The sequence below is a fragment of the Equus asinus genome, chromosome 7, assembly GCF_041296235.1.
Source record: "Equus asinus isolate D_3611 breed Donkey chromosome 7, EquAss-T2T_v2, whole genome shotgun sequence".
NCBI lineage: Eukaryota > Metazoa > Chordata > Mammalia > Perissodactyla > Equidae > Equus > Equus asinus.
Genome location: NC_091796.1, coordinates 48555138 through 48580063, shown reverse-complemented (window position 1 = coordinate 48580063; position 24926 = coordinate 48555138). Strand labels below are relative to the sequence as shown.

Sequence of the window (24926 nt, the reverse complement as noted above, 5' to 3'; positions counted from 1 at the left end):
AACAATAATTATGTGAGCATCCTGTGTTTTATCCAGCATCCCCACCTATAGGACCACATTTCTTACTATGATGACATATAAAATTATTTCCAGGATTCACTCAGCCCTATTTTCACCGTTGCCTATGTAAATGCATCCATACGTTTCACACTTGTCTCCTCGGGCTCTCTGACAGGTGGAACTGCGCTTGCGGCTGCGGGTCCCACAGGTTGGCCGATACGTGCTGCTGGTTGAGTATGCCACAGAAGTAGACCAGCTGTCTGTGGTTGATGTGCACATGGAGAGTTCCGGGTCTGTCCTGGCAGGCCAGGTGGACATCTACAGCTGCAAGTACAGGTAATCAGTCCTGCCCTGTGTCTCCCTCTGTCACTGAACAATCAGGAAGTCTGCTTTGGGAACTTTGGTTATTGTCTGGATTGGAAAGCTTTTTCCTTTTTGAGGTTGTCAACTTAAAAAGTAAATTGGCCAGTTGTTTTACCTGCAAAACGAGTTTATTCAGGAACAACCAAAAGAATTGCAATTTCAGATATGCTGGCTATGGCAGATCATAAGCAAATCCAGAGAAACAAAGGAAGGGTTTGCATTTATAAGAGAAAAGGGGGAATTGGCAGAGGCTGTAATAAACAGAGTCCAGTGGAGGAAACTGGACGTCAGAAGTGTGGAGGCTTCTCATTGGTTGGGTTGCTTCAGTCTCTCATTGGCTGGGCTGTTGCCGAGTGGGAGAGACATCTTCCTTCCTCCTGCTGAGATAGTAAAGCAGTCGCACTTCCTGTTGGAGATGCCTGTGTAGGTTTCTTCCTGAGAGCTCCCCCTACAGGCCTTCCTGACTCCAATTCAGCTGAAGTTTCTTTTTTTAATTTCACAAGGCCAATCTTAAAAACAAGCAGGGGACTAGTTGTGGGATCCAAGGTCACCCCCAGTGTGGGTATTGGGAGGCTTCTCCGTGGGCAGTGTCTTGAAGATGTTGCATTTTCTTTAAAAGCTGTATGTTCTTCTTACCATTTTGGCTCAGATTCACATGAAGCAGCGCCATTTTTATTTTATTCTCTGTCACCCCTGTGTGGAACAGTGAACTCAGTACAGTGCTTTCACCTCAAATGCTGTGGAGAGTACATGGGTGCGTGACATAGGGGAAAAGACTCATTCTCTGTCATACCTGTCTTCACAACACATGCTTCAGAACTGGGGATAATTAATGTTTGATGATTGTCAGGTGAAAAATAATTTGACAAACAATTTTAAAATTCACCCTGATGAAGTTCATCCCTTCCAAGAGCTCTGACAAGGATTTATTAAAAATTGTTTTCTTTGCATAGTGTCTCGAGATGTATGCAGATGTTCAGAGCATGCTTTAATTAAAGAATTAGTGCAAGGAGTGTTTCCACGTGAGATTAACTGTATGACAAATGGTACTGGAAGTCAGAGTCTCTTGAGACAGCAGGTAGAGGACTGCAAGGAACCCACCCACTTCTTGGCTGAGGCCTTGAAAATTTTGTTACCTCTGCTTTCATGTTGCTTTTTGTCAAACCCAAGATGACCTGAAGTAGTGGGACATTTTCCCTGTTTTGCAAATGAAAGACTTTGAAAGAGTTACTTTTAGTAGCTTAGAATGGAAACTTTTATGAGACTTGATGAAATGGTTATTGAATTAACATCACACTTCAGCGACTCTAAAAAAGAAACTGTGAAAGCTTCTTTTAAAAATCTTATTAAAAAATCTAATCTGCTCTTATCTCTGGCATGATGATAAAAAAAACAAAGACTATAATTGCATTTGGATTTTTAATAAGAGCACCAGATGGGCCATAAAAGTTTTGCAGAATGTTCTGTCATTATCTGAAAATAGTAGTTGCATCTAGATGTGAGGTCAGCAACCGCTGGAATGTACACTCCCAGATGGGTGGGTCACCTCGCCACCTGAGTTCTGGAGCCTGTTGGCTACATGGCCTGGAGCAGATCTCCATACCCCATCCATCCAAGTCCTCCCTCCAGTTCAACTCTCTCACTGCTTCCACCTTCCAGATCACGTGGCTTCATCCCTGCCCCACAGGATGCAAAGTGGAGATGGCTAAAGGGACAGGAGGAAACATTTATAATGACCCTGGTGACTCTTTGAATCATCTCAGCAGAACCTGAGAATATCTATGCCAAGCGGAGGAGTGATTTCAAAACTAAAGAGAGAAAGGACACCCTCCTGGAATTCCTTAAGCCATAAGCATTGTTTCATGGCCTTTGTCTGAATGGCATTTTGGGGGAGAACTGCATGATATTCTGCAGATCGTTTTGGCTCCGGACATGACAACACCAAAGTTCTCCTTTGCCAGTGTCTGTCATTAAGAATACCAAGACAGTATTGTGTTGGGCTAGGAATCATTTTTATTGTATTTAACCAATCCCAGGAAAGTCCCATGGTGTTTTTTCACTTGTCTAAAATATTTGCTTTTTCTCCACTTTGGCTGTCATGTGAACGAGCGAAAATGAACAGGCTACAAGTACTGGAATCCAAAAATAGGTGGAATTGGAAAAGATTTGACCTGTAAAAACCTGTTTCAAATGACAAGCCCTTTTACCGTTGCAGCTTTCCCAGCATTTCTCAACTGAGTTCTAACTGTGTTGTCAAAAAGCAATATGCCAGCAGAAAAGTAGCGGTGCTAGTGGGAATACCACTTTTCATCATAGTGCTGTGATCAATCTGGTCTGCCCGCCATAAGGGATGTGATTCATTAATGATTAAATCAATTCACTTATTACTGTTGGTCTATTCTTAATAAGAATGTCGTAGAGGATAAGGATAAAACTAAGCCTAAGGCAATCGCTTAATATAGTTAACTCCCAAGATTATGCTTGAAGCCAAAAGGAATGCATTTTAATTGACACACACATTCACACCCCCACACACATGCACGAAAGGGAAAAGAAAAGGACTATTTATTCAGTTTCTAATATATGCTACAAAGTGTGCTTGGCTCTTTCTACACCAAAAAAGTCGTTGCATAAATTGTTTCAAATATTTCCCAGAGATGGTCGTTTTCTTTCAGTATGTCTCTAGTTCTAAATTATATCTACAGACAGGAAAGTTGCTACAGCGTATGAAGTCAGAAAATTCCTCAAAAAATACTTCGTTTGTGGGTTTTACCATTAGAGTATATTCTTTGGTTCAAAACTGTGACCTTTTCAAGGTTCCTGAGCTCTGTGTTTCATCTGATGGCATGGAAGGAAGGAACACCACTGGTAGAAATGAGGAAGGAGGAACAGCCAGAGCTTCCAAAAGCAGCTCTGGGTTTCTCAGAGCTGGTGTAAGGCCAGCTGCACTTACTGAAGTGGCCTGGGATGTCATTGTGAGGTCATTGGGCAACTTTAATCGCCAACAGTTCCAAGGATATTGGTAAATTTCCCAGAAGGTTGTGCCTTAGAGATCAGACATGACTGACCCCGGGGCTCTTTCTTCCGATGACTAAACCAAGTATTCCATAAAGCCTGATGGAAAAAGTGAGCAAGGCCTTTAGCTCTGAGAGTTTTAGCTTGGACCACAGTGAGAAGGTTCTTTTCCCCTTAGGGATTGGGGGCAGCATCCATCTTAAACTCGTCATGCAGAAAACTTCACTATTGGCCACCCGGCTATAAACAAGAGAAACTGAAAAGCAATGTTACCCCATAGGGAGATGCAAAGTGAGGGAGACCAGGGGAGTTAGGCTGAGCCAACTCTGTTCCCTCTTGCAGTGTCCTCTGCCGGAGTGCTGTGACTGATGGCAGGAGCCGCATCCCCGTGTATGAGCTGTTAGCAGATGCAGACATTCGGCTCAAAGCACGTATGGCCCGATTCCTTCTGGTATGCTTCTGTTTTGCCCATTGAATTTTAGAAGCATTTGGTTGATATCTGGGTTTTTAAAAAGCTTATTAAAATTTTGGCTGGGTTTGCACTACATCTATAAAATTAACCTGTGGAGAATTGCCAGTTTTATGATGTTTATTCTTCCCAGCTAGAAATCTGTCTCACCTCTTCATTTGTTTGAGCCTTTTCTATAACGCCCAATAAAGTTTAGTCATCATATTTGAACACATCTCACAATTAATTTTCCTTAATCTTTATTCATTGTTAGTATTATGAATGAAACACCATTTGTTATTGTATTTCCTAGTTTATTATTGCTGGTGTATAGAAATGCTGTTAGTTACTGTTTATTTTCTTTCCCATTTTACTATTTTATTACATCTATTAGTTTCTTAGCAAATTCCCTCCAAATTTTCAAGGTTGTAGTCACCCAGTATTTTTTTCCACACTATTGTTACTCTGTTTCAAAAAGGGTATTATTCAGTTAATTAGATATATACTATTAAGATTTAAAATGCCAAGTTTGGCAGATTAAATACCCTTCATGCCCACGCTTTTAATAACACAGCTTAAATATTGAGAATTTTGGTAAACAGAGACAGTGGGATCTGGGCTGGGAAGGCATGGCCAGATTTACGGTAAATATCTCAGGGATCATGAGATTCTCTCGGTATGAAGCAGCTTCCTGTTACTGCTAATGTTAAACATGTATCACACTCTGGGAAATGCCAGGCAGCCTTTCTAGTGTATTTTAAATATTTGTCCTTGACGACATTAAAATTTGAGCTCCCTCTTAAGAAGCACCTGGAATTCAGTTTTTAAAAATTATTATATAAATTATATGCTAATTTAAGACATTTGAAAAAGTTATGTCTCTCTTTTTAAACATAACAATCCAGGTGAATCTTAACCTCTTCATCTTTGGAAATTATAATGGGGCTGAATCTTCATCTTTTAAACATCAGTTTGCCCTTTCGAAATAGCCGAATGTCATTCGTAGTCAAGGCTGACTAGAAAGTAGGCTCCGTGAGGGCGGGGGTATTATCCATCCTGGTCTTGCAGGATTCCCCAGTCTGAGTGCCTGGCATATAGCAGATGTTCAATAAAAGTTTTTGTTGTTACTGAATAGCTTTGTGATCAAGCTGGTAATACAGTTTTGACTTAAAATGAAACGTATTGATCTGTATGACACCACTCATAGGTGGTAGTTAACATATGGACAAAGAGAACTGATGGGTGGTTGCCAGGGGAAAGGGGGGTGGGGGGAGGGCACTAGGGGTGAAGTGGTGTACCTACAACATGACTAATAATGATGTACAACTGTAATTTCACAAGGATGTTAACTTTCATAACCTTAATAAAAAAATGGAAAAAAAATTGAAACGTATTGATAAGTTTATGACTGAATTTGTTGTGTGATTCAAAAACTAGCTCTAGAGACAGTTTCTTCAACAAAGTCCAAATGTGCCTGAGATACGAGTCACCCTCTGAGTCCTTTATCATAGAGAAGCATGTTTAGCAGGAGCAGCCATCTCTCTGAACAGCAGGCTCCCTGGCTGCCCGCCATATCCCCCCTCTGCCTGCCAAGGGATCTGAAGAGCCAGCATCGGCCCAGGGCGGGAGAGAAAACAGGCACCAAAAGTCACTAACAGTTGTTTGCAAACTTTTATTTGATTTTGTTTATTTATATAATTATTCCAAGAGCAATTTAGTCCGTGATCCTGTATAGCAGTAAAAAGGATTTGTTGCACATAATGATGCCATAGGGAGTGCCATCCTGCAATTTTTACTACTTTAAAATAGCAATTATAATTTCTCTGGATGAATTCTTTACTTAACACCTTTTTTAAAGAGGATGTTTGACTGTACCATTGGCTTTGCTGATAACACGATGTACCTTTTTGCATTGTGTTTGCTCAACAGCATCAGATTTGTATCATACCCGTTGAAGAATTCTCAACTGAGTATTTGAGACCTCAAGTCAGATGCATTGCCAGTTACGGGCGATTCATTAATCAAAGGTAGTGTGTTTCCTTCCCTTCTGCCTTGTTTATGCTCTGAGTGATACTGTAACACTTGTAAGGCTACAACTTTATACTTAACTTCAGAAGTAACAAAAAACAGCTACATCATTTACCCCGACAGTCTTTCCAGAATTCCATAATAACAGGAAACTGACACAGAAGCACCTGGGGGAAATAGTTAAGCTTCGCCCTCGAGGGCAGTTAGAAATTCTGAGTTCTATTCTGAGCCTTCACAAAGACTCACTTTGTTCCAATCCTTTAATCTTGGTGTCTGAGGCTCTTCATTTTTAAAAAACCATGAAAATAATGACCTATTTCACAACTATGCTATGAGAATTAGCAAGGATTATTGGGGTTTGGGGAGGGTTGTTTTGATATAGATTCAGAAATAATTTATAGACACAGTCATGAAACTTTGTGCATATGGTTAAGAGTATAGAAACCACCAAGACAATGAAATCTGGCCATGCCTAAAAGAAATGATGTATATTTGTTGTCTTTGTTTTTGTATAATTTTGTGTCACCATTTATGTTCAGAGGTGAATAGTAGTGTTTCATTGCATTGATCTCACTTAGTGAATTTCAGTTCTAGAAAGGGAAGTTCCAATAAGTTTCTGTCTAGCTTACTTTCCTTCAGAATTAAGATTTGCTTTCCGTTTTAGCTCATTGTATTGAGCAGATGGCTGGAATACACTTGGCCAATTCACTGCACGCAGTATCTATGTATAAAGATCTCCACAATCCTGTGGTTCTCTCGAGACTGGATCCTTTTGCTGCTTACAGGGTCTTAAACTCAGAGTCTGTATCTTCATCAATGGACAGTTCTTCCAATTTTGGTCGTGTTTTAATATTCTATTTTTCAGTGCCACTTGTGTCTCCCTGGCCCCTGAAACTCCTCCCACAGCACTAATTTTGGATCTCCCTAGTGGTGAGTCTTACCCTCTCCTGCCCCAGGATCCTTCACCTTCTGCCAGTGTTGTTACTGGAGTCACCTTGAAGGCACCACAGGTAGGACTCCCCTTGAGTGTATTGTTTCTAAATCAGTGGTTCTCAAAGTGTGGCTCTAACCATAGCATCCGCCTCACCTGGGTACTTGTTAGAAATACAGATTTGCAGGCCCCACCCCAGAACTACTGAATCAGAAACTCTGGGGGTGGGACCCAGGGATCTGTGTTTCAACAAACCCTCCAGGGGATTCAGATGCCTCTAAAGTTTGAGCACCTCTACTCTCAACTGAGGAGAATCCCAGACGTGAGGCAGCCAGTTAATCCTGTCTGTGACCGCCTCACCCTGATGCTCTTTCTCTTTCCTGCGTCTGTGTCTACAGTCATTTGGCAGTTTTTCATGGTCCATCTTGTGATTCCTCGTATTTTCATGGGCTACTGCTATTTCACACTGTTGAGTTTATTGATTATCTTCCCGAGTTGGAACGTAAGCACTTTTAGAAAGCTGCTGTGGCTAACAAATTGTTTTGCATCCCTAACTGTACCAGCACAGTGCCTTGCAGGCAGGACATTCTCATTTCTCATCAATTGATTAATCATCTAGAGCACAAAGATGAAATATAGTAAGGGAATGCATTTTATTCACTGTAAACTACAAAATTGCAGGACTTAATGTTTGTTCTGAATATTATGTCTTTTTAATCCTAGAGATGTCTCCTGTCAGTTCACATTGGATCGAGTTAGGAAATTAACAGGATCTGAGAGAGACAATTTAATAAGATCCCATACGGGAAAGGCAGCCTAGAATAGTAGGGGGAAATGAACTGAAATCGCAATAGAGTTCTAGTCCTCGTTTTGCTGTCAGAATTGCGTATGACCTTTAGCAAGTTACTTACCTTCTCCAAGTCACTGTTCTCTGGAAGATAATCTTTTATTGTTGTTGTTATTCTTGTAGTTTTTTTTGAGGGGTTGAAAAGACTTATCACTCACATAGTGAGGCTTTTTGGGGAGAGCAGGGCTCACACTGAAGCTTGAGCAAAAGTTGGGCTTGGGCAGGGGGAGGGGTTGGGGGGGAGTCCAGAGTGCCAGCTCCCTGTCCCAGGGTCTAGAATTTGTGTGGTTGGAACTTCCCACCTGTGCCAAGGAATGAGCACCGGGGCTTTCTTGCTGGCTTGTCTAGGTGCAGGGCCAAAGACGGAAGGTGAGTGATGGACTGGAAAACTGTCCATGGTCAAACATCAAAAATGGAGTCTGACTCTCTATTATATGGTTATTACAAGTAGTCCTCGAGTGCTGGGAGCATTCTGGTACAGCCTTTTGGCAAACCTACTGTACACTCCTAGGAGTGCAGTTGCTCAGTTATGTGTTCAACTTTGGTGGACACTGCCAGTTTTCCAAAACGACTGGACCAAATCACGCTCCCTCTAACATCACTTGTGGTTGTACCACAGTCTGCAGCTGAGAAACATTTGGTTTGTTTCCAGTGTTTGTGATTACAGGCTAAGCTGCTATAAACATTTAAGTGAAGGTTTTGTGTGAACATAGATTTTCACATCACTTGGGTAAATACCTAGGTTGTTTTGGTTTTTAACCTCTAAATATCCTGTGATTCTAATTATACGTAGCTCTGCAGCTTGAGGAGATTTTTTTCCTCTTTCTTCCTCCTAGAACCAAATGACCCTGAGAGGACTCGTCCCGCACGGGGGCCGATACGTCTTTGTCATCCATTTTTATCAGCCGGCACACCCAACGTTTCCTGCGCAGGTGTCGGTGGACAGAGGGCGGCCGCGGGCAGGTGAGCCACAGCAAGCATCACGTGGCTACCCGCATGGCCTGTCCTTGCAGTGGTCTGACAGAAACTCCGCTCTCCCTGTCCCCAGGTGTCTTTCGTGCCTCTTTTTGCCCCCATGTGCTTGGCTGCTGGGACCAAGTGATCGCTGAAGATCAGGTTGAGTTTGACATCTCAGAGCCTGAGGTGGCCGTGACTGTGAAGGTTCCAGAAGGGAGGTCCTTAGTATTGGTGCGTTCCCCTTGTCCCTCAGCTTGCTCCTTATGGGGTTGCCTTGGTCAGCTGTTCTGTCTGTCGTTTGGCTCATGGCAATAATTCCTGCAAGGAATTAAAGTCATATTTCTAGAAAAAGGTTTAAATTGCAGCCTCCATTTTTTTTTAATAAAAGGGAGTATGACAGTTAAAATCAAGGGAAATCAGAATAACAGAGAAGCAAATAGGAAGAAAAAGCTGCCCTGCGATAAGCTCTGGTGAGCGTCTCATTCTGCAGCAGCCCCTCCTCACTCCTCGTCTGGCTGGTTTCTCTCTGAAGCATTTAACACTCCTTTGTTTTTAAAACTTTCTTTTTTGGTTTCCATAGCTACTTTCTCTTGGTTTTTCCCACTTTCTCTGGTGCTCCTCCAGTGATTTTCCCTTTCCCGTCATCCCCATATGTTGGAGTTCCCTCAGTTCAATGCTGAGCCTCCTTTCTTTCAGTTCCCTTTGGAAACCGTCATCCGTGCCTGTTGATTCTGTTCTCTCCTCTGTGGAAGTGACACCCACATCTGAGAATTCATCTCTGATCTTTCCTGAGCTTCAGGCCCAATGTGGGACCATCTGCTGCATATCTTGATAGCCAGAGGTCTTACAAGTCCCTCAAACTTAGCCTGTTACCTGCACAGCCCTCACGCCCCCTACCCTGTTCATTGCCTTGGTTGATAGGATGGTGATCTATCTACCCAATGCTGGTACAGCCTTCCAGAGAGCCAAGAAGCACTGCCCAGGCTCTGCTCTGTGGCCCTCTAGTTCCTTGCTCGTGCCTCCTTCTTTCTCCAAGGCTGTCATCTTCCTGGGGATAGAACCTGACTTTATTCTTTGTACCCCCTGTGCCTGAATACTGCCTGGTGTGTGATGCCTGGCAAATGTTTATTGAATTGAATAACATGACAGCAATAGACTCTGTAAGCTGCAAGTTGGTGAGTAGTTGACAAAGATGTTTTGACCTTTCCTACAGCATTTGTTACTGGCATAGTCTGATTTATACGGGTACAGAGAACCAAACAGTACTTTTAAAGACCGGGGCTATAATTATCCATGATAGAGTTTCAGAGAGGATATAAACTTCAGGGGCAAGCCACAGTATGAGTTTCCCCTTTGGTGCTGCCGTTGCAGTTTGCTCACCTTTAAAAATGCAAAATAGCAAGCCCTGGAGATCCAGAGGCATCCCAGGCATGGATCACGTGGGGCCCTGGCCACCCTAACAGGCCCCTCCTTACCCCTGAGGTCTTCTGTCCCTGCCCAGTGCTTGAGGCTGCTGCTTCTGTGAGCCACACTCCAAGGGATCTGCCCCTGCACTCAGTATCATTTCCTACATAGGAACTGTGTGTTGAGCCTTTAACACTGGCTTAGGGTTGTTTCTTGTGACTATTTTTCATAAATCCTGTTTCATCTGGTCTTGGACTTAATGATAAATAACGTCAATCTTAGCACAGAGAAAGTGTAATGCATAGCTGTTGGTGTGCCCTGTTATTGGAAATCCAAAGACATACTAATGGGTTTCCTTTAGGTCCGTGTTCTAGTGGTGCCTGCGGAGAATTACGATTACCAAATACTTCATAAAAAATCAGTGAACAAGTCATTCGAGTTTATCGCCAATTGTGGAGGAAACAGTTTTTATACAGAGTAAGTATCACTTTGTGGAAAGGCCCTGGAATGCATGAGGCTTTCCCCCATTTCAGCAAGGCCTGGGGAGGGGCTGTCCCCTGGGTCTGTCCTGTTCTTGGTGCCCAAGGGAGTAGCAGTGAGTCCCGGGTCTGGGGATGGAGATGCTCTTCCTCTGCACACACCATCCTACAGCACACCTCACCAGGCACATCTGGGCAGGATTACTGTTCTCAACCTGGATCTCAACAGAGGTTCCCCTCCCAGCTGAGACTCATGGGCTGCTTAGGAGTTTCTTTTCCTCTTGGCTGCTTCCTCTTGGCCAACTCAGATTTCTAAAAGATACCACACAGGGCATCCTCCACTCAGAAGGATGACAGCCCTGATCCCCACTCTCCTTTGCCATCTGACTGAGTGGGAGTGTCACAGAGACTTGGACCTCCCCACCCTCTCTCCTTGGGTCCCTGAATGCCGAGAGCCTGGGCAGCCCTGAGTATTGGCTCCTGCCATTCTCTTCTGCAGACCCATCTTGCCCTTTAGTAGGTTTCCTAAGGAACCCCGGAGCTCCTGGGGGCCCTGGTAGGCAGAAGCCTCCTATATAGAAAATTAAGAGCAGACTCTCTGAAGTCAAACAGCTATGGATTGGCATACCTGCTCTGCCACTTCATAGCTCTGTGGCCTTGTGTATGTTGCTTAACTTCTAGGAGCCTCAGGTGCCTTGTCTGTGAAATTGGGTGGTTGTGAGGTAAAGTAAGATGTAGGCGAAACTTCTAACACATAGCATTCAACAAATGTTGGTAATTTGCCTCCTCTTCCTCATTATTATTATTACTGGTGTATCATTACACATATAGGTGTAATTTTTTCTGTAACAGCTTTATTGAGATATAATCTACATACCATACAACTCATCCTATAGGTGAATTTTCACCCTTTTATTCCAGCCACCCAAAGATCTCACCCATCGGTCCTGTGACGTGGTCTGGAGTGGATGGGTGGGGGAAGGGGTGGCTGTCACCGGCTGTGAGTCCAGGAGTGGGGTATTCTCCCATTTCTTCCCAAACTTCAGAGCCAGAGACCTTCCCCGAAAACACTCCTTGGTGCAGCACGTGGGAAGGGGATGGTTGGGATGGTTTCTGGGTGCACCTGCCGAGATATCACCATGAGTTGTTTTTGTCTCCACAGCCCCCAAACAGCCTCCGTATTCTGCAAGAACTCCACCAGGTCCCTGGTGGCCCTTTACCACAACGGTGCACTGCCTTGTGAGTGCCACCCCACCGGGTCCATTGGCCATCACTGCAGCCCAGAGGGCGGGCAGTGCCCGTGCCGGCCCAACATCATTGGGCGGCAGTGTACCCGCTGTCGAACAGGTTATTACGGATTCCCACACTGCAAGCGTAAGTGCACGTTTGAGTCATCTGAGGTCATCTCTGGTCCCTGGTGGATGATGCTCTTCCAGGGCAGGGCTTCTCGAATTTCACTGTGCTAAAGACTGGCCTGGGGATCTTGTGAAAATGCAGATTCTGATTCAGGAGGCCTGGACTGGGGCCTGAGTGTCTGCATTTCTTATAACCACTCAGAGGATGCCCAAGCCGCTGGTCCATGGACCACACTCGAGTAACAAGGTTCTAGCAGATAAATATTTGTGTTTCCCATGCTATGTGACCCATGCATTTGGCAAACCAGGTGAATGTAAGTAGCCTTAAGAGGCAAAATATTGGACAGCTCAACCTCCTCCCTAGTGGAAACCCCTTCGGTTCTTGCAGCTTAACCAAAACTGAGGTGAGACAGGAGGAGAGCCAGGGCCACAGGGGCATAGTAGTCACTGAACAAAGCCCATGGATCTTTATCTGAAACCGTCCTGCGGCCTGAGACAGAGTCAGCCCGAGACAGAGTCAGCCCAAGCCCTGAGGGGGCAGGAAAGGGTGCAGGTGTGATGTAGATAGTCCCCACGTGGAGACCAGCCTTTGCCTAGTGAGGACGCTGCTGCAGCACCGTACCTTGACCCTGGGCTCAGTGCCCCAGGGTCCCCTCCCTGATGTGGAGCCACTTCATGGAGCCTGTGAGGAACAGCAACCTCTGATGAACAAGAGGCTGCACGTTGGAATGGCACATACCTGAGCTCACTGGGTTCCTTTGAGTATTTACCTTGGTGCCAGTAGGTCCAGCTGTGCCTCCTTCAGCATTCACACACTGTATCTGCCATGAGCATTTGGTATGGTTGGTCTTGGCCCCAAGAAATGGGCCTATCAGATCAACCACAATCGATAACGCCATAGAAAAAGGAAGCAAGATGTTTCTCCCAGACCCCTGGAGGCTTCTGGAAATCCTAGCAGTTGGTGCAGTCCTGCTGTAGGTCAGGCAACATCTAACCCTACACTGTTTTTCTTTGTCCCCTGGTCAGCATGCAGCTGTGACCAGCACCTTTGTGAGGAGATGACAGGGAAATGCCTCTGCCCTCCCCGCACCGTCAGACCCCAGTGTGAAGTGTGTGAGATGCACTCCTTCAGCTTCCACCCCCTGGCCGGCTGCGAAGGCTGCAACTGTTCCAGGAGGGGCACCCTTGAGGCTGCCACCCCGGAGTGCGACAGGGACCATGGGCAGTGCAGGTGAGCTGGTATGTTATGTTACAGGAAGGGAAGATGCCGTTGCCCACACACTGATCGTCATTACTTCCCACTTCTCTCAGATCCAAGGACTGCACTGTGTCCACCTGTGGGGGGAGCTCCACCCAGGATGGATTGCATGTGTGGGATAACTGGTCCCCTCGTGTTTGGGGTAGCCAGGCAGAGCCTGCGTGGGCAAATGGCCAATCGCCTCAGGCCACAAGCAGCCTTGCCCATTTACTCCAGCATCCTTCTCAGTGTGTGCCATGATGTATCATAATGGAGTTATCAGTTTCTTCTCCTGTGTCAGCTTGTGGTGAGTCCCTGTCCATGTGTATTTAGGTTGGGACTTCATTCTAGGGTTAGCTGGCAGTTTTGTTAAGGACAGTGCATGACAAAGTCTGAAATCCTCAGGCTTGCCTAACTCAGTTATAGAAGGAGTGCCAGGGCCTCCACAGTGGGGCTTGGTTGCCAGTGGGGATGGAGGCAGGGTGGGCAGCTACGTGCTGGAGAGCCCGCCTGAGAGTGGGGCTGCCCTTGAGGGAACCACCGAGAGGTCCAGTGCATAACTGCTAAGAGATGAGTGGCGAACGTCGCTCAGACAGATGCTGTGTTGCCAAGACGTTCAGTTCAGTGGGTCGGGCTCTACATTGGAAACTAGATGCTAGTGTCACGTGATGCCATTGATCTCAGCAGGACTAGGGAGTAGCTACAGGGGATGAAAAACAGAATCCATTGTCCTAGAAGAAGAGGCTGGAAAGAATTAGCTGGGAGGATATATGGCAGGAAGACTGAGCCAGAGCTTCTAGAGTCCAGGCCGGCTTGGCAGCGTGCAGGAGAAAGCATGTGATTCACCATCGACCCCACTCCCGCCGCACACACGCCCTCAGACACATGGTTGTTAGGGGGGCTGTGCCCCTGTGAGAGCTGGGAGGGCTGATGCTGCTGGAGGGCAGCTGTGTTCATTTCCTGTTGCTCCTGTAACAAATTACCATGAACAGCGTGGCTTAAAACAGCAACAGCCTATTCTCTCACAGTTCTCAGGGCTGCAAGTTTGAAATCAAGGTGTTGAGAGTGCCACGCTGTTTCTAAAGAGTCTAGGAGAGAACCCGTTCCATGACTCTCTCTTAGCTTCAGGTGTAGCCGGCAGTCTTTGGAGCCCCTTGACTTGTAGACACATCGATCCACTCTCTGCCTCTGTCTTCACATGGCATTCTGTCTCTGTGTCTCTTCTTATAAGGATACCCTTGGATAAGGGCTCACTTTACTCCAGTATGACCTCATCTTAACTTGGTTGTGTCTGCAAAGACCCTGTTTCCAAATAAGATCACATTCTCAGGTACTGGGGGTTAGAACTTGAACGTATCTTTTTGGAGACAAAATTCAACTCTCTATAGCAGTGATGTTCATTTTTCTAAGGAAAGACCCTTAACCACACCTTAATTATTGCCCAGTGCCTAACAATTCCTTTGTGCTACTACCGGCACCTTGTAAGAAGCTGACTCAGAACTTGAGTCATGAAACATTCCAAGTCTTTAAAACCACAGGCGTGAGTCCTCCCTGAGTCAACTCAGTCACTCATCCTTCTCAAACAGAGAGCCTAAACTGAAGGTGATTTGCACATTAATTTTGAGGTGATATCTAGAGAGTTTTCATCACAATAAATTAACATTTATTAGGTTCTATTCCCTCCAGTGCTTGAGCTATTCTCTGGAAGGAAGTCAGGCTCTTAGTTCATTACTGAAGGCTCTGCATTGTGGCCCGAATGCACCTGTGGGCCTGTGAAAATCTCTAACTTATTTCCAGTAAGTTACTGATGTATGAGAGAATGGCACTTAGTGTGGAAGCACAGACTTCTACCAGGACCTGCGGGAATGCTACAGAATAAAAAGAGGCTCAGTGCCCAGGAGTTGCTTGCGGTCTTGTAGCTGGAGAAGGTGGATAAGTGGGAAGCTAAAGGGACCTATAAGTGCCACTCATGACCCAACCAACTTTATAGAAAGGAGAGAGGAGGAGAAGTTGCGTGTAGTCCTGTGACTTCATTTTTGATCTAGGTTTGCCTCTCCAGGGAAAATTGCCTCCATCCCTCTGTTTCAACCCTTGCCAAAAAGTAGCTAGTCAAACAGTGAAACCTTGGAGATCTGCTCTGTCACATGGCCATGCTGCCTAATTTCAGCTGGATTGTTTGGCATTCCTCTCAGCATCTCCTCCACCATCCTCTTCATTTCACCCAGCTATCTTTGCTCCCATTACATCTGTTTTTCTTCTACTCTTTCATTGATGGGTATCATTTTTCCTTTCCCAGCTAACAGCCCCACTATGCTTTTCATCTTGTTATTTTCTACCTCTGCCAAGGCCTTCTTCCCTCAAATAGCAAATATTTCACTGCAACTTCCCATCCATCCCTTACCACTGACCTCTCCCTTTTTGTGTTCCCATAGGAGCCAGACTCCCTTTCTTGAAAAACAAAATTCTTTTATTGACAGGAAACTGATAGTCATAAACATTTGACACTAGAGCTCCAAAGCGTTTGTAAATAAAACGTGTGTCTCTCAATGGAAACGTCTGCAAGGATAATGAGAATGGAACATTTCTCTCCGTGAAGCTGGAAGACCAATACTGACAAGATGTGCCATCTCAGATTTGAAAAGGTGGGCACAGGAGGATTAGAACAGCACTCAAAAGACAGTCGACCAAGCTAGTCTGTTGCTGTTGAAACACTTCAGCAGTTCTTCAGTCTGAAACACAAAATAATCCTCAGAGCTCCCCAGGACATCTACCAGACCAAAGGAAACTGTAGAATTTGAACTGGCTTCAGAAAAGGGACTCCAGGGAGTTGTAAAAAGGGAAACAGGTTGAATTAGGAAGAATTGTTTTCATATTAATATATTTGAAGAACAAATCAAAGGAAATAATCCAGCGTCTTTATGTGGGATGGGTTTGCACAGATCCTTCAGAGGAAAGAGAAGTCTGACAAATAAGTAGGATGAGCAGAGGGGGAGGTCTTAGCATTAAAATCCTTTGCTCACTCCAGGGGTATTATGGCAGGAATCTGGATATTAAAAGGCCTGAAAGAGCATGGTTCCATTTGAACGGCAGAATAAGCAATGCATAACATTGGGAAAATAAAGAAGAAACTAGGTGGAAGAGCAGGAAAAGAAGATAAACAGAGGACATGGAATGGTTATTAGGAAATGGAAATCCTGGCTGCGGTTGGAGCCCAGGATTCTGTCGCAGCACCAATCATAGCTGCATTAAGATACCCAGAGCCCTAAATACTGAAAACATTACAGTGCCGCCATATCCAATTAAAAATAAAAACTTACTAAGCCGCAAAATAAGTGCAGGAAAGTCCAGCAAATTTCTGTTTTCCTGTAATGACTACAAAAGGGTTTTTCTTTTGAAGGCAGAACATCCAAGTGAAGAGTTTGGGGCTGGAGAAGGAGGTTTGGGAACTGTGTGCATAGGTTAGAGCGAGTGAGGCCCCCAAGGAGAAGATAGGGGGACACAGGCGGGAAAACCAGGTGTGGGTCCTGGAAGGGGTACCTCTGTTTGATCATAGGCCACAAAGGAGCCAGGGAGATGGAGAAGCAATTTTCAGGCAGGAGAAGCAGAGAATTCACTCTCTGAGAACTAATGGGGGGGGTTTTAAAAGGGCGTAGCTGGTCGACAGAACAAACTGTTACAAACAGACTCTCACACACTGTTTCTCAATGCTGCTGCCACAGAAAAAGGAAACCGAGAATGCATTAAAAATTGTAATAATCAGTTAAGCTACCATCTATGAGAGATAGATTTACCAGAGTATTTTCGGTACAAATTCTGAAGAGTGTTTAACAAACCTTCACTAGTCAATGACAATTTAGAGGACTGGAAGATTCCTAACTCAGGACTCATGTTCTATAATTTTGCCCAAACCTGAGAGAACGTCAACAGGAATGGAATTCCACTGGCCTCTATCACACCTAAACAAAGATGTGAAGTTGCTTATCTTGGCGTTACCAAAGAGACTGTAATAACCCAATGGAATGACACATCTGTCTGTGGTCAAAGTGGATTTGTCGTGAAAGGCCCTTGGCAGATAATGTAAGAAAAACTTTCAGTTTGTTACACGACTGTCAATTGCACAGATTGCCCATGATAATTCCAGTGTGGATGCTGAAAAACCTTTTGATTACTTAAGAATATTTCTTTAGAAAATATGAAAGGAAAGAACGCTTTATTCCTCCAAGAAAATTTCCTAATGAAAATGAAGAATGTGTTTAGAGGAACCTACAGTTCATGTAAAAGAAGTAATCAAAGATACTTAGAATTTTCAATTAAAAAAACACATCCTTTCTCAATTATACAACAGACTCTTGTGGTTGGACAAATTATCACAAATCACAAAGTTTAAAAATTTTTAAATTTTATTTGACTATTTATAGATGTTCAAGTATATCATACTAAGAGAAAATCAAACTATTATAAAATTAATCTACTTTAAAATGAATTACAAAAAATGATTGTAGCAATCCACAATACTCAATCTTTACTGAATTAAAACTGGTATTGTAATTTTAGAGACAATTAGGAATAAGTTAAGTTGGAGCCATATCTTATGTTGGAGTGAGAACTGAGTTCTTGAGTCACCTTTGTCATGAACCAGCTAGGACACTCTGGGCAAGTCACTTTGCCTTCCTGGGTCTCAGTTTCCTAATCTATATAATGAAGTTTGGTAAATCATCTCTAACTTCCCTCCTAAATTTAAACTTCTGATTCTATTTCTTCTTCAATCTCTATCATAAAAACTACCGCAAAATTATATTGTATAAATGCCAAAAAGCCCATTATTTTGACCACCTCTATCTAGATTGAGGTCTTAAAGATGCTTATCTTGATCAAATGTTTATTTTTTATAGCAACACAGTAATTTAATCAGATATGGTAGCAATGAAAAAGTACATTTGCATCTGTTTTTAATAATGAGAGATTATGCCGTTAGATTCTTTGAACCAGCAAAAGGGCTAGAATATCCTCGGAAAATTTTATCAATCAGTGACAAATACAAGGAAGCTGAGAATCCCTGCTTTAAAACACTATCGTGATGTCAACCACATTCAGGCTATTTTAAGATCTGTTGAAGGAGATGGCAGTCTACCTGGACATCCACTGAGGCCATGTGTACAGGCATGCCTTTTCAGAAAAGCAGTAGCAAAAGAAAAGGCTTTGAGGAGATCTCTATCTCAGCCACTTCTCACAGATTTACCAAATGTTTGTGTTAGATGGAAAACCAAAATACCAGCCAGGTCATAGACTTGGCCTTCTTGGAACAGAAGTGTCTCTGGCTAGGCATAAATCCATGAGCCATAACAACTTGAAGAAGCAACTCCTTTGATGCCCCTCATGGAATAACAGGAATGCATAGGCAGGCTGTGGGTGCTTGCACATGGTGAGCAGGGCGGATTGGGCTCCTGCCACACACACGGAGCTCAAAGTTCTCACCTGCATTCCCTCTGTCCTCCTTCATTTTCTGTAACATGAGCATCTTTCTCTCTCTCTCAGAATGATCCTTCCCTGGCTATTTCACTGGTTCAACCTCCTCCTTCTGCCCGCAGACTGAGAGGACATGTGATATGAGTTTGCACAAGGTTGTGCACTCACTATGTGGGTGACCCCAACATGTTATGTCTCCTCTCTGTGCCTTATTTCTTCATCTTTAAAATAGGGATACTAGAGGCACCTGCCTCAGGAAGTTCTTTAGAGGATTACATATCCTATGCAGAAACCCTCAGAACAGTACCTGAGACACACCAGCACCCAATAAGTGTTAGCTGTTATTATTATTTGACAAGGACTTAGCTATCCACCTCCTTCCCTCTGTATTTGTCCCCTTGAAACCCCAGTTATTCTCCTGCCTTCAACCAGCCCCGCTCCTGGGTGATTCCGAGATCCAAAGCTCAGCCCTCTCCTTGATGGTTGGTTTATTGCACCTTCGTTGCAAATCAGTTCGACCTGAACTCTCTTCCTGGCTTTACTTAGGTGGCCTCCGACAAGTCCCTGGACTCTTTGAGCTCCTGTCCCCTCATATATATAATGAAGTGTTAGATTAGATGATCTTTGAAGGCCCTTACAACTCCAGAATTCTGCAACTCTAACCCCATATCTGAAACCCATGTCATTGTCTTGCCTATGAAGCCATTTCTTTCTTTGTATTTTTAAATTTCTGGAGCCAGCCTGGCGGCGCAGTGGTTAAGTGCACACGTTCAGCTTCGGCAGCCCGGGGTTCGCCGGTTCAGATCCCAGGTGCAGATATGGCACTGCTTGGCAAGCCACTCTGTGGCAGGCATCCCACATACAAAGTAGAGGAAGATGGGCACGGATGTTAGCTCAGGGCCAGTCTTCCTCAGAAAAAAGAGGAGGATTGGCAGCAGTTAGCTCAGGGCTAATCAAAAAATATTCTACTGAATGGTGACAGCCTCCTCCCGGTCCCCAAAGCCTGAAATCCCAGTATCATCCTAGAATCAAGCCCTTTTCCCTACATTCAATCAGGTGTTGACTTCTGGAAAGGTGTATATCATCCCCCTTCCTTTCCATGGCTTGCTGCCACCCTGGTTAAGTCCTTTTACCACTTCATGTTTGAATGGTATTGATGGTCACCTAATTGACCTGCCCTTTCCTCGTTTACTCGCTCCTTCTTCCTTTCTTTCTTCTTTCCTGCCTGCCTGCCTGCCTTTTCTCCTTAATCAAAGAGGAATATGCTAAATACAAAATCATACTAGGATTTAAACATTTATTTTCCCCTTAATTTTGTCATGAATGCATAGAGCTATTACTCTACAAAACTTGAGACAATGTTGATAAATGCATAGTTGTTTATGATTTTATCTTCTTGGTGTATGTTTCTTTTAAACCATGGTGAAACACTTGCCTCAGTTCCTTGTGAATTTTTCTTTTGCCTTACATTCTATCTTGTTAAATAGCAATATGTTTCATCACTCAAACTGTGTCTAGCACCTACTCCAGTTTGGAAATTGTGCTTTGTGCAGAAGGCACACATGCCTCCTAATACAAGGTCACAGTCTGATAGGGAACTATCAATAACGACAATGCAGTGTCGTGGCACCATATTGTGTGCAGGCTGCTGTGGGGGCACATGGCACTGCCCGATACCACTTCCATCCCATCACTCTTGGTGCTAGAACCTTCTTCAACTCCCCGTTGTCTAATAGGATAAAGGCCAACTTTCTGTGGTAACCTGACCCCCATCTATCCTAACTTAAGCCTTTTTTTCTCTGGCTTGGTTTTCTCACTTCCTCTAAACATGTTTTGCATATGTTCAGTCTGTGGTTGTGAAAGGCCTGCTTCCCCACTCTTCTGTTACCCCCAAATTGTACTTATCCTTCAAGTTCAAGCTCAAAGAAGGCATGAAGCCTTCTACAAGTCCACGGAGATATCCTCATCATCTCATTGCCTAAAGCAAGTTTAATGCTTAGCCATGCATCTCTCATGTGATTACCTAACTTTGTGCCTGTCTATGTCCTATGTCCTCAGTGAAAACGTACCGAGGTCAACACTGACTTATTCTATTTTGTCCCCTCTCTCTCCTGTCCCTTAACACAGGGATGTATATATAGAAGGCACTCAATAATTATTGAATGAATAAATGAATGAATAAGGTAGACTTTGGATTCTAAATTAGGACTTTGATGTGAGAGTAATATTAAGGGACCCACAGTGTTCAATGAGCAAAGGATAGAGTTCACCCTAACGCCTGATTTTCTTGTTGTCTGTGAGACACAGTGAGCACCCAAACACACACAGATGTTATTGCATAACATTTGGCCATGAGCCCACTGCATCAGAGATGACTTCACATGACCTGCATCCCCGGTGCTGCCGTTCTGCACCTCCAGGCAGCATCTGCTGGAACCTCTTGCTTTTGCAGCGAGGGCAGCTCTTTGAGTAGCAGAGCATCTCCCTGGAGAAGTGTGCCAAGGTCAGGGTGACTTCAGGTTGTTTTTAAAAGATGTTCAGCCAGACTTTGAAAAGGAAGTTTCCTTTTTATTCTCTGTTGTCATAGCACCACCAAAAACTCCTTTGGTTGGTTGTTTTTGCACAGGTTTCATATGCTCAATGCTCTAAGCATTGCATTACTCAGGAATCTAGACATTATATTCTCCATGTTTTGGTTAACCCTTGTCTATCAGTCCCAACTGGGCTTCTCAGAGTTTTTAGCTCACAGGCCAGTACTGTTATCACTCTGCACAGCTTTTTGCTTTTTCTCATCCACTCCTATGCTCTCAGTTGCTACTTACATGCTAAGCGCAGCCCAGAGCTTTATCTTATATTACTGATGTGGTCATATCCTCTCAGCCCGCCTGTCTTCTCCACCACATCATCTCACGTGTTCTGAAATAAAGAGGCAGACAAGTAATGATTGTGCTTCCATTTCTCCTTGTCTCAAGGAGCAGCTTCCACAACTGCCCTCCCTGCAAAATACTCCTGTTCCTTCTTTTCCAGTGACGTGAAAATATAAAACATAGGCTCCCATCTGCCTGTCCTCACCTTCAAGGCCCAGGTCCAGGCCACTCTCAGCTTTGTCCATCAATGACGTTCAATATCTGAGTTGCTTGTTTGACTCCAGCATGCAATTAATGCCCGGGATGTTTGCTAAAAGAACTGTCCTGGACCTTGGGATGCCAAGCTTCCCAGCTGACACTTTGTGACAACAACAACACTGTCCATGCACAGCGCCCTTTCCTCCCTTCCAGGTGAGAGGAGTCGAGTCCACCCCAGTCTAAGTCAGCTCATCGCCAAAGTTCCTCTTCTTATCTAAGCTTCCTCTTCCTCATGATGTTATTTGGAAGGGTTATCTGTACTCTCTTCTTTCCCATCTCTAGACAGCCTGCATTCTTGTGCTCCACACTCACTGCTCCCTCCAGAAATAGGGAATCCTCTGGGAACAGTCATTTCTTTTGCCAGACTGTCTGATTGCTTCTAGTCTGAGATTCACAAGAAGAGAGTAGGTGTTGTTAATCTGTGCCCAGGAACCCTCTGATAGTGAATGCAAAATTTCATGTGTAAACAAGAGTGTGTGTGTATGTACACACGTGCGCGTGAGAGAGAGAGAGCGAAAGAGGGAGAGAGAGAGAATGTTATCTGTGGGTAGGTGGGAAGTACTTTTCTCAGAAGATAGCCCACAGTTTATCCAGCTTCCCAGAAGGGTCCCAGACCCCCTCGCAGAGTATACAAGCCACTGCACTAGAGTGATCGCTCCAAGCAGAGCATTTACCCTCTCCATCTGCAGTGCTGCAGGTGTTCTTTGGAGAATATTTTCTTCTTTACAAAAATAATTTCTGCAGATCTCAGGTAGGGAGGAAGATGAGGGGGGTGGGGCTGGGAAGAGCTGAAATAACATTTGACTTGTCAGCAGGCCTTGCAGGTGAAACTGATTTTACCTTTTTAGGTGTGGGCAGTGGGATAAAGGGACACCCATCTGCTCCCCTTAGCCAACGTGTGCATGGCACTGTTCTAAAGTTTAAACATTTGTTATTTTATTTCATTCTCACAACAGTCCTGTGAAGTAGTATTATGATCTCCATTTTTATGGAAGAAGAGACTCAGTTGTAAAGAGATTAACTTACTCAGTTTTCTACATCCAGTAAGTGGTAGAGATGGGATTTAAACCTAGGCCACCTGGTCACAAGTTTGTGTTCTCAGTCAAGTACAAAATCCTTTATCTGGTTATGGGCAGATATTTACCAAAGGCCAGCTTACTGGGATATAAAGTTTATCTTTCTTGCATGGTCACTGGGGTAAGATATTTTAATAGGTATGAAGAGATAGTTGATAACTTACATTTGACAGCAAGTTAATGAAGTATTGTACTCCCTCTATGTCAACAAAAAGCACACTTCCTAATGCTTTCTTTAGAGCCACAAAAAAGGATCAGTGTGTGGAACCCACCAGACTTCAGCTGTGGAGCTCCGTGACTGAGCTGTGGAAGCTGGCATCCACTTCCTCTTCCTCTCCTCCCTCCCCTTGGATGTTGGGCTTCTCGGTTCTGCTGGCAGCCCACTGCTCTTCTCACTCCATCAGCCTTTCGTGTTTTCTCATCCACTCTTGTGCTTCAGGTTCATGTACCTGCTGATGGCTCAGAGCTCCCCCCTGGAATCTTCCTCAGCACCTAGGCCATATAGGCGATTGCCCACTGGACTCCCACCAGGTCTGCCCATTGTCTCCCTCCCTGCCTACCCTGTGCCTTCATTCCCAGCTTTAGATGAGGCCCCAGAATCCACTCTGTCACTTGAGCTGGACAACTGGGATTCTTCCTTGCCTTCTCTTCCTTCTATCCCCTTCATCCAGAGCATTACAAGTCCCAGCAACCTCACCCCAAAATAGTTTTGGTCCCTATTCCTCCTCTTCATTCCAAATACCTCTGCCCGAGTTCAGCCCCCTCATCTCCCTCCTGACTCAACAGCTGGCTGCAGAATTGACCTGCTCGGCTCACCTTCACACACACCCAACCACATGCTTTCCTCTTTAAAAGCTTTTCAAAAATGACAATACCTTGTTTGAGGGCGTGCCCTGTCCCTGGCACTTCTTCATTTGTCTCCACAGCAGTCCTTGGAGGCAGCAACTATCATTTCCCCTCCCTACAGATGAGAAAAAGAAGGCTTGAGAAGTTCAATAACTTGCTAAGATAATAGATCTAATGAGTGTGAGAGCTGGGCCTAGAACTCCAGCCAGTCCACCTTCAGGGCGCGGGCCTCTGTGTCCACTGCCACAGACATTGTCACAGTGCCCAGCACTTCCATTCACATGAGCTGGCTCCTGCCTACCTCTTTAGGCTCGTGATTCAGCAGCCCCTGCTTGTACGTCTGCCCCAGCAGCAGCACACTTGTGTTCCCTGCGTTCACCAGGTGGTTTCCCCTCTGTGCCTTGTGTCTGGAACACCCATCCCACCTCCTAGCCCACAATACTTGACATTTTAGGTCCAGCTTAAGCATCACCTCCCCCAGAGAGGCTGGGTCAGCTGCTGCTCCTCTCACCACCACCCCCTTAGACCCTGTGTGTATATTGTTCACATTTCTACCTCAACACTTATCTGTGGGAGCTCTTCGTTCTCAGGGGCCATGTCTGCCCTCACCCCCCAGAGCCTCGCACTGAGCCTGCCCCTCAGGATGCACTGTCCATGATGGTCATCTCTCTGTTTGAATTGAGGTATAATTGACAGATAACATCATATTAGTCTCAGTTGTACAACACAGTAATTTGATATTTGTATATGTTGTGAGATGATTATACAATAGGTCTAGTTAACATCATCACTGTACATAGTTACAAAATATTTTTCCTCATGATGAGAATTTTTAATAAATCTTTCTTAGCAACTTTCAAATATATAAGATAGTATTATTAACTATAGTCACCAGGCTGTATAATACATCCCCATGACCTACTTATTTTATATCTGGAACTTGGTTCCTTTTGACGCCCTTCATCATCAAGATGATGGTCATCTTGACCTGCTTTGTGTAAGTGCCTTTTATCTGCTTCTCTGCATCCTGCCTGGGACTATAAGCACCCTGTGGGCAGGCACTGTGTCTATTTAACTGGTCTGTTACAGCAACTGCTCTGTGCAGGGTAGCTGGACTTGAGAGCTGTGCGTAGAGAGATGATAACTTTTGCTTCCTTTGCTCTGGGTACAGATGCAAGCCCAGGATCACAGGGCGGCAATGTGACCGATGTGCCTCCGGGTTTTACCACTTCCCCGAGTGCATTCCCTGCCACTGCAACAGAGATGGGACTGAGCCAGCAGTCTGTGACCCTGGGACCGGGGCTTGCCTCTGCAAGGTAAGACAGAATGTGCAATGCCAGGGATGTCAG

At 44.6% G+C, this 24926-nt stretch overlaps 1 protein-coding gene across 3 annotated transcripts in view; it reads left to right on the top strand.

The window, feature by feature from the left end:
- The window catches only part of LAMA3 (laminin subunit alpha 3), a 255342-nt gene that overhangs the window by 138662 nt on the left and 91754 nt on the right, over positions 1 to 24926 (top strand). For all 3 annotated transcript variants that reach the window (XM_044774483.2, XM_070513304.1, XM_044774485.2), the window contains 10 exons: positions 176 to 336; positions 3721 to 3829; positions 5756 to 5853; positions 6720 to 6864; positions 8469 to 8595; positions 8681 to 8820; positions 10355 to 10470; positions 11635 to 11846; positions 12854 to 13058; positions 24749 to 24893. In XM_044774483.2, coding sequence (XP_044630418.2) covers positions 176 to 336; positions 3721 to 3829; positions 5756 to 5853; positions 6720 to 6864; positions 8469 to 8595; positions 8681 to 8820; positions 10355 to 10470; positions 11635 to 11846; positions 12854 to 13058; positions 24749 to 24893 — 1458 coding nt within the window. The remainder of the gene's footprint in view (positions 1 to 175; positions 337 to 3720; positions 3830 to 5755; positions 5854 to 6719; positions 6865 to 8468; positions 8596 to 8680; positions 8821 to 10354; positions 10471 to 11634; positions 11847 to 12853; positions 13059 to 24748; positions 24894 to 24926) is intronic.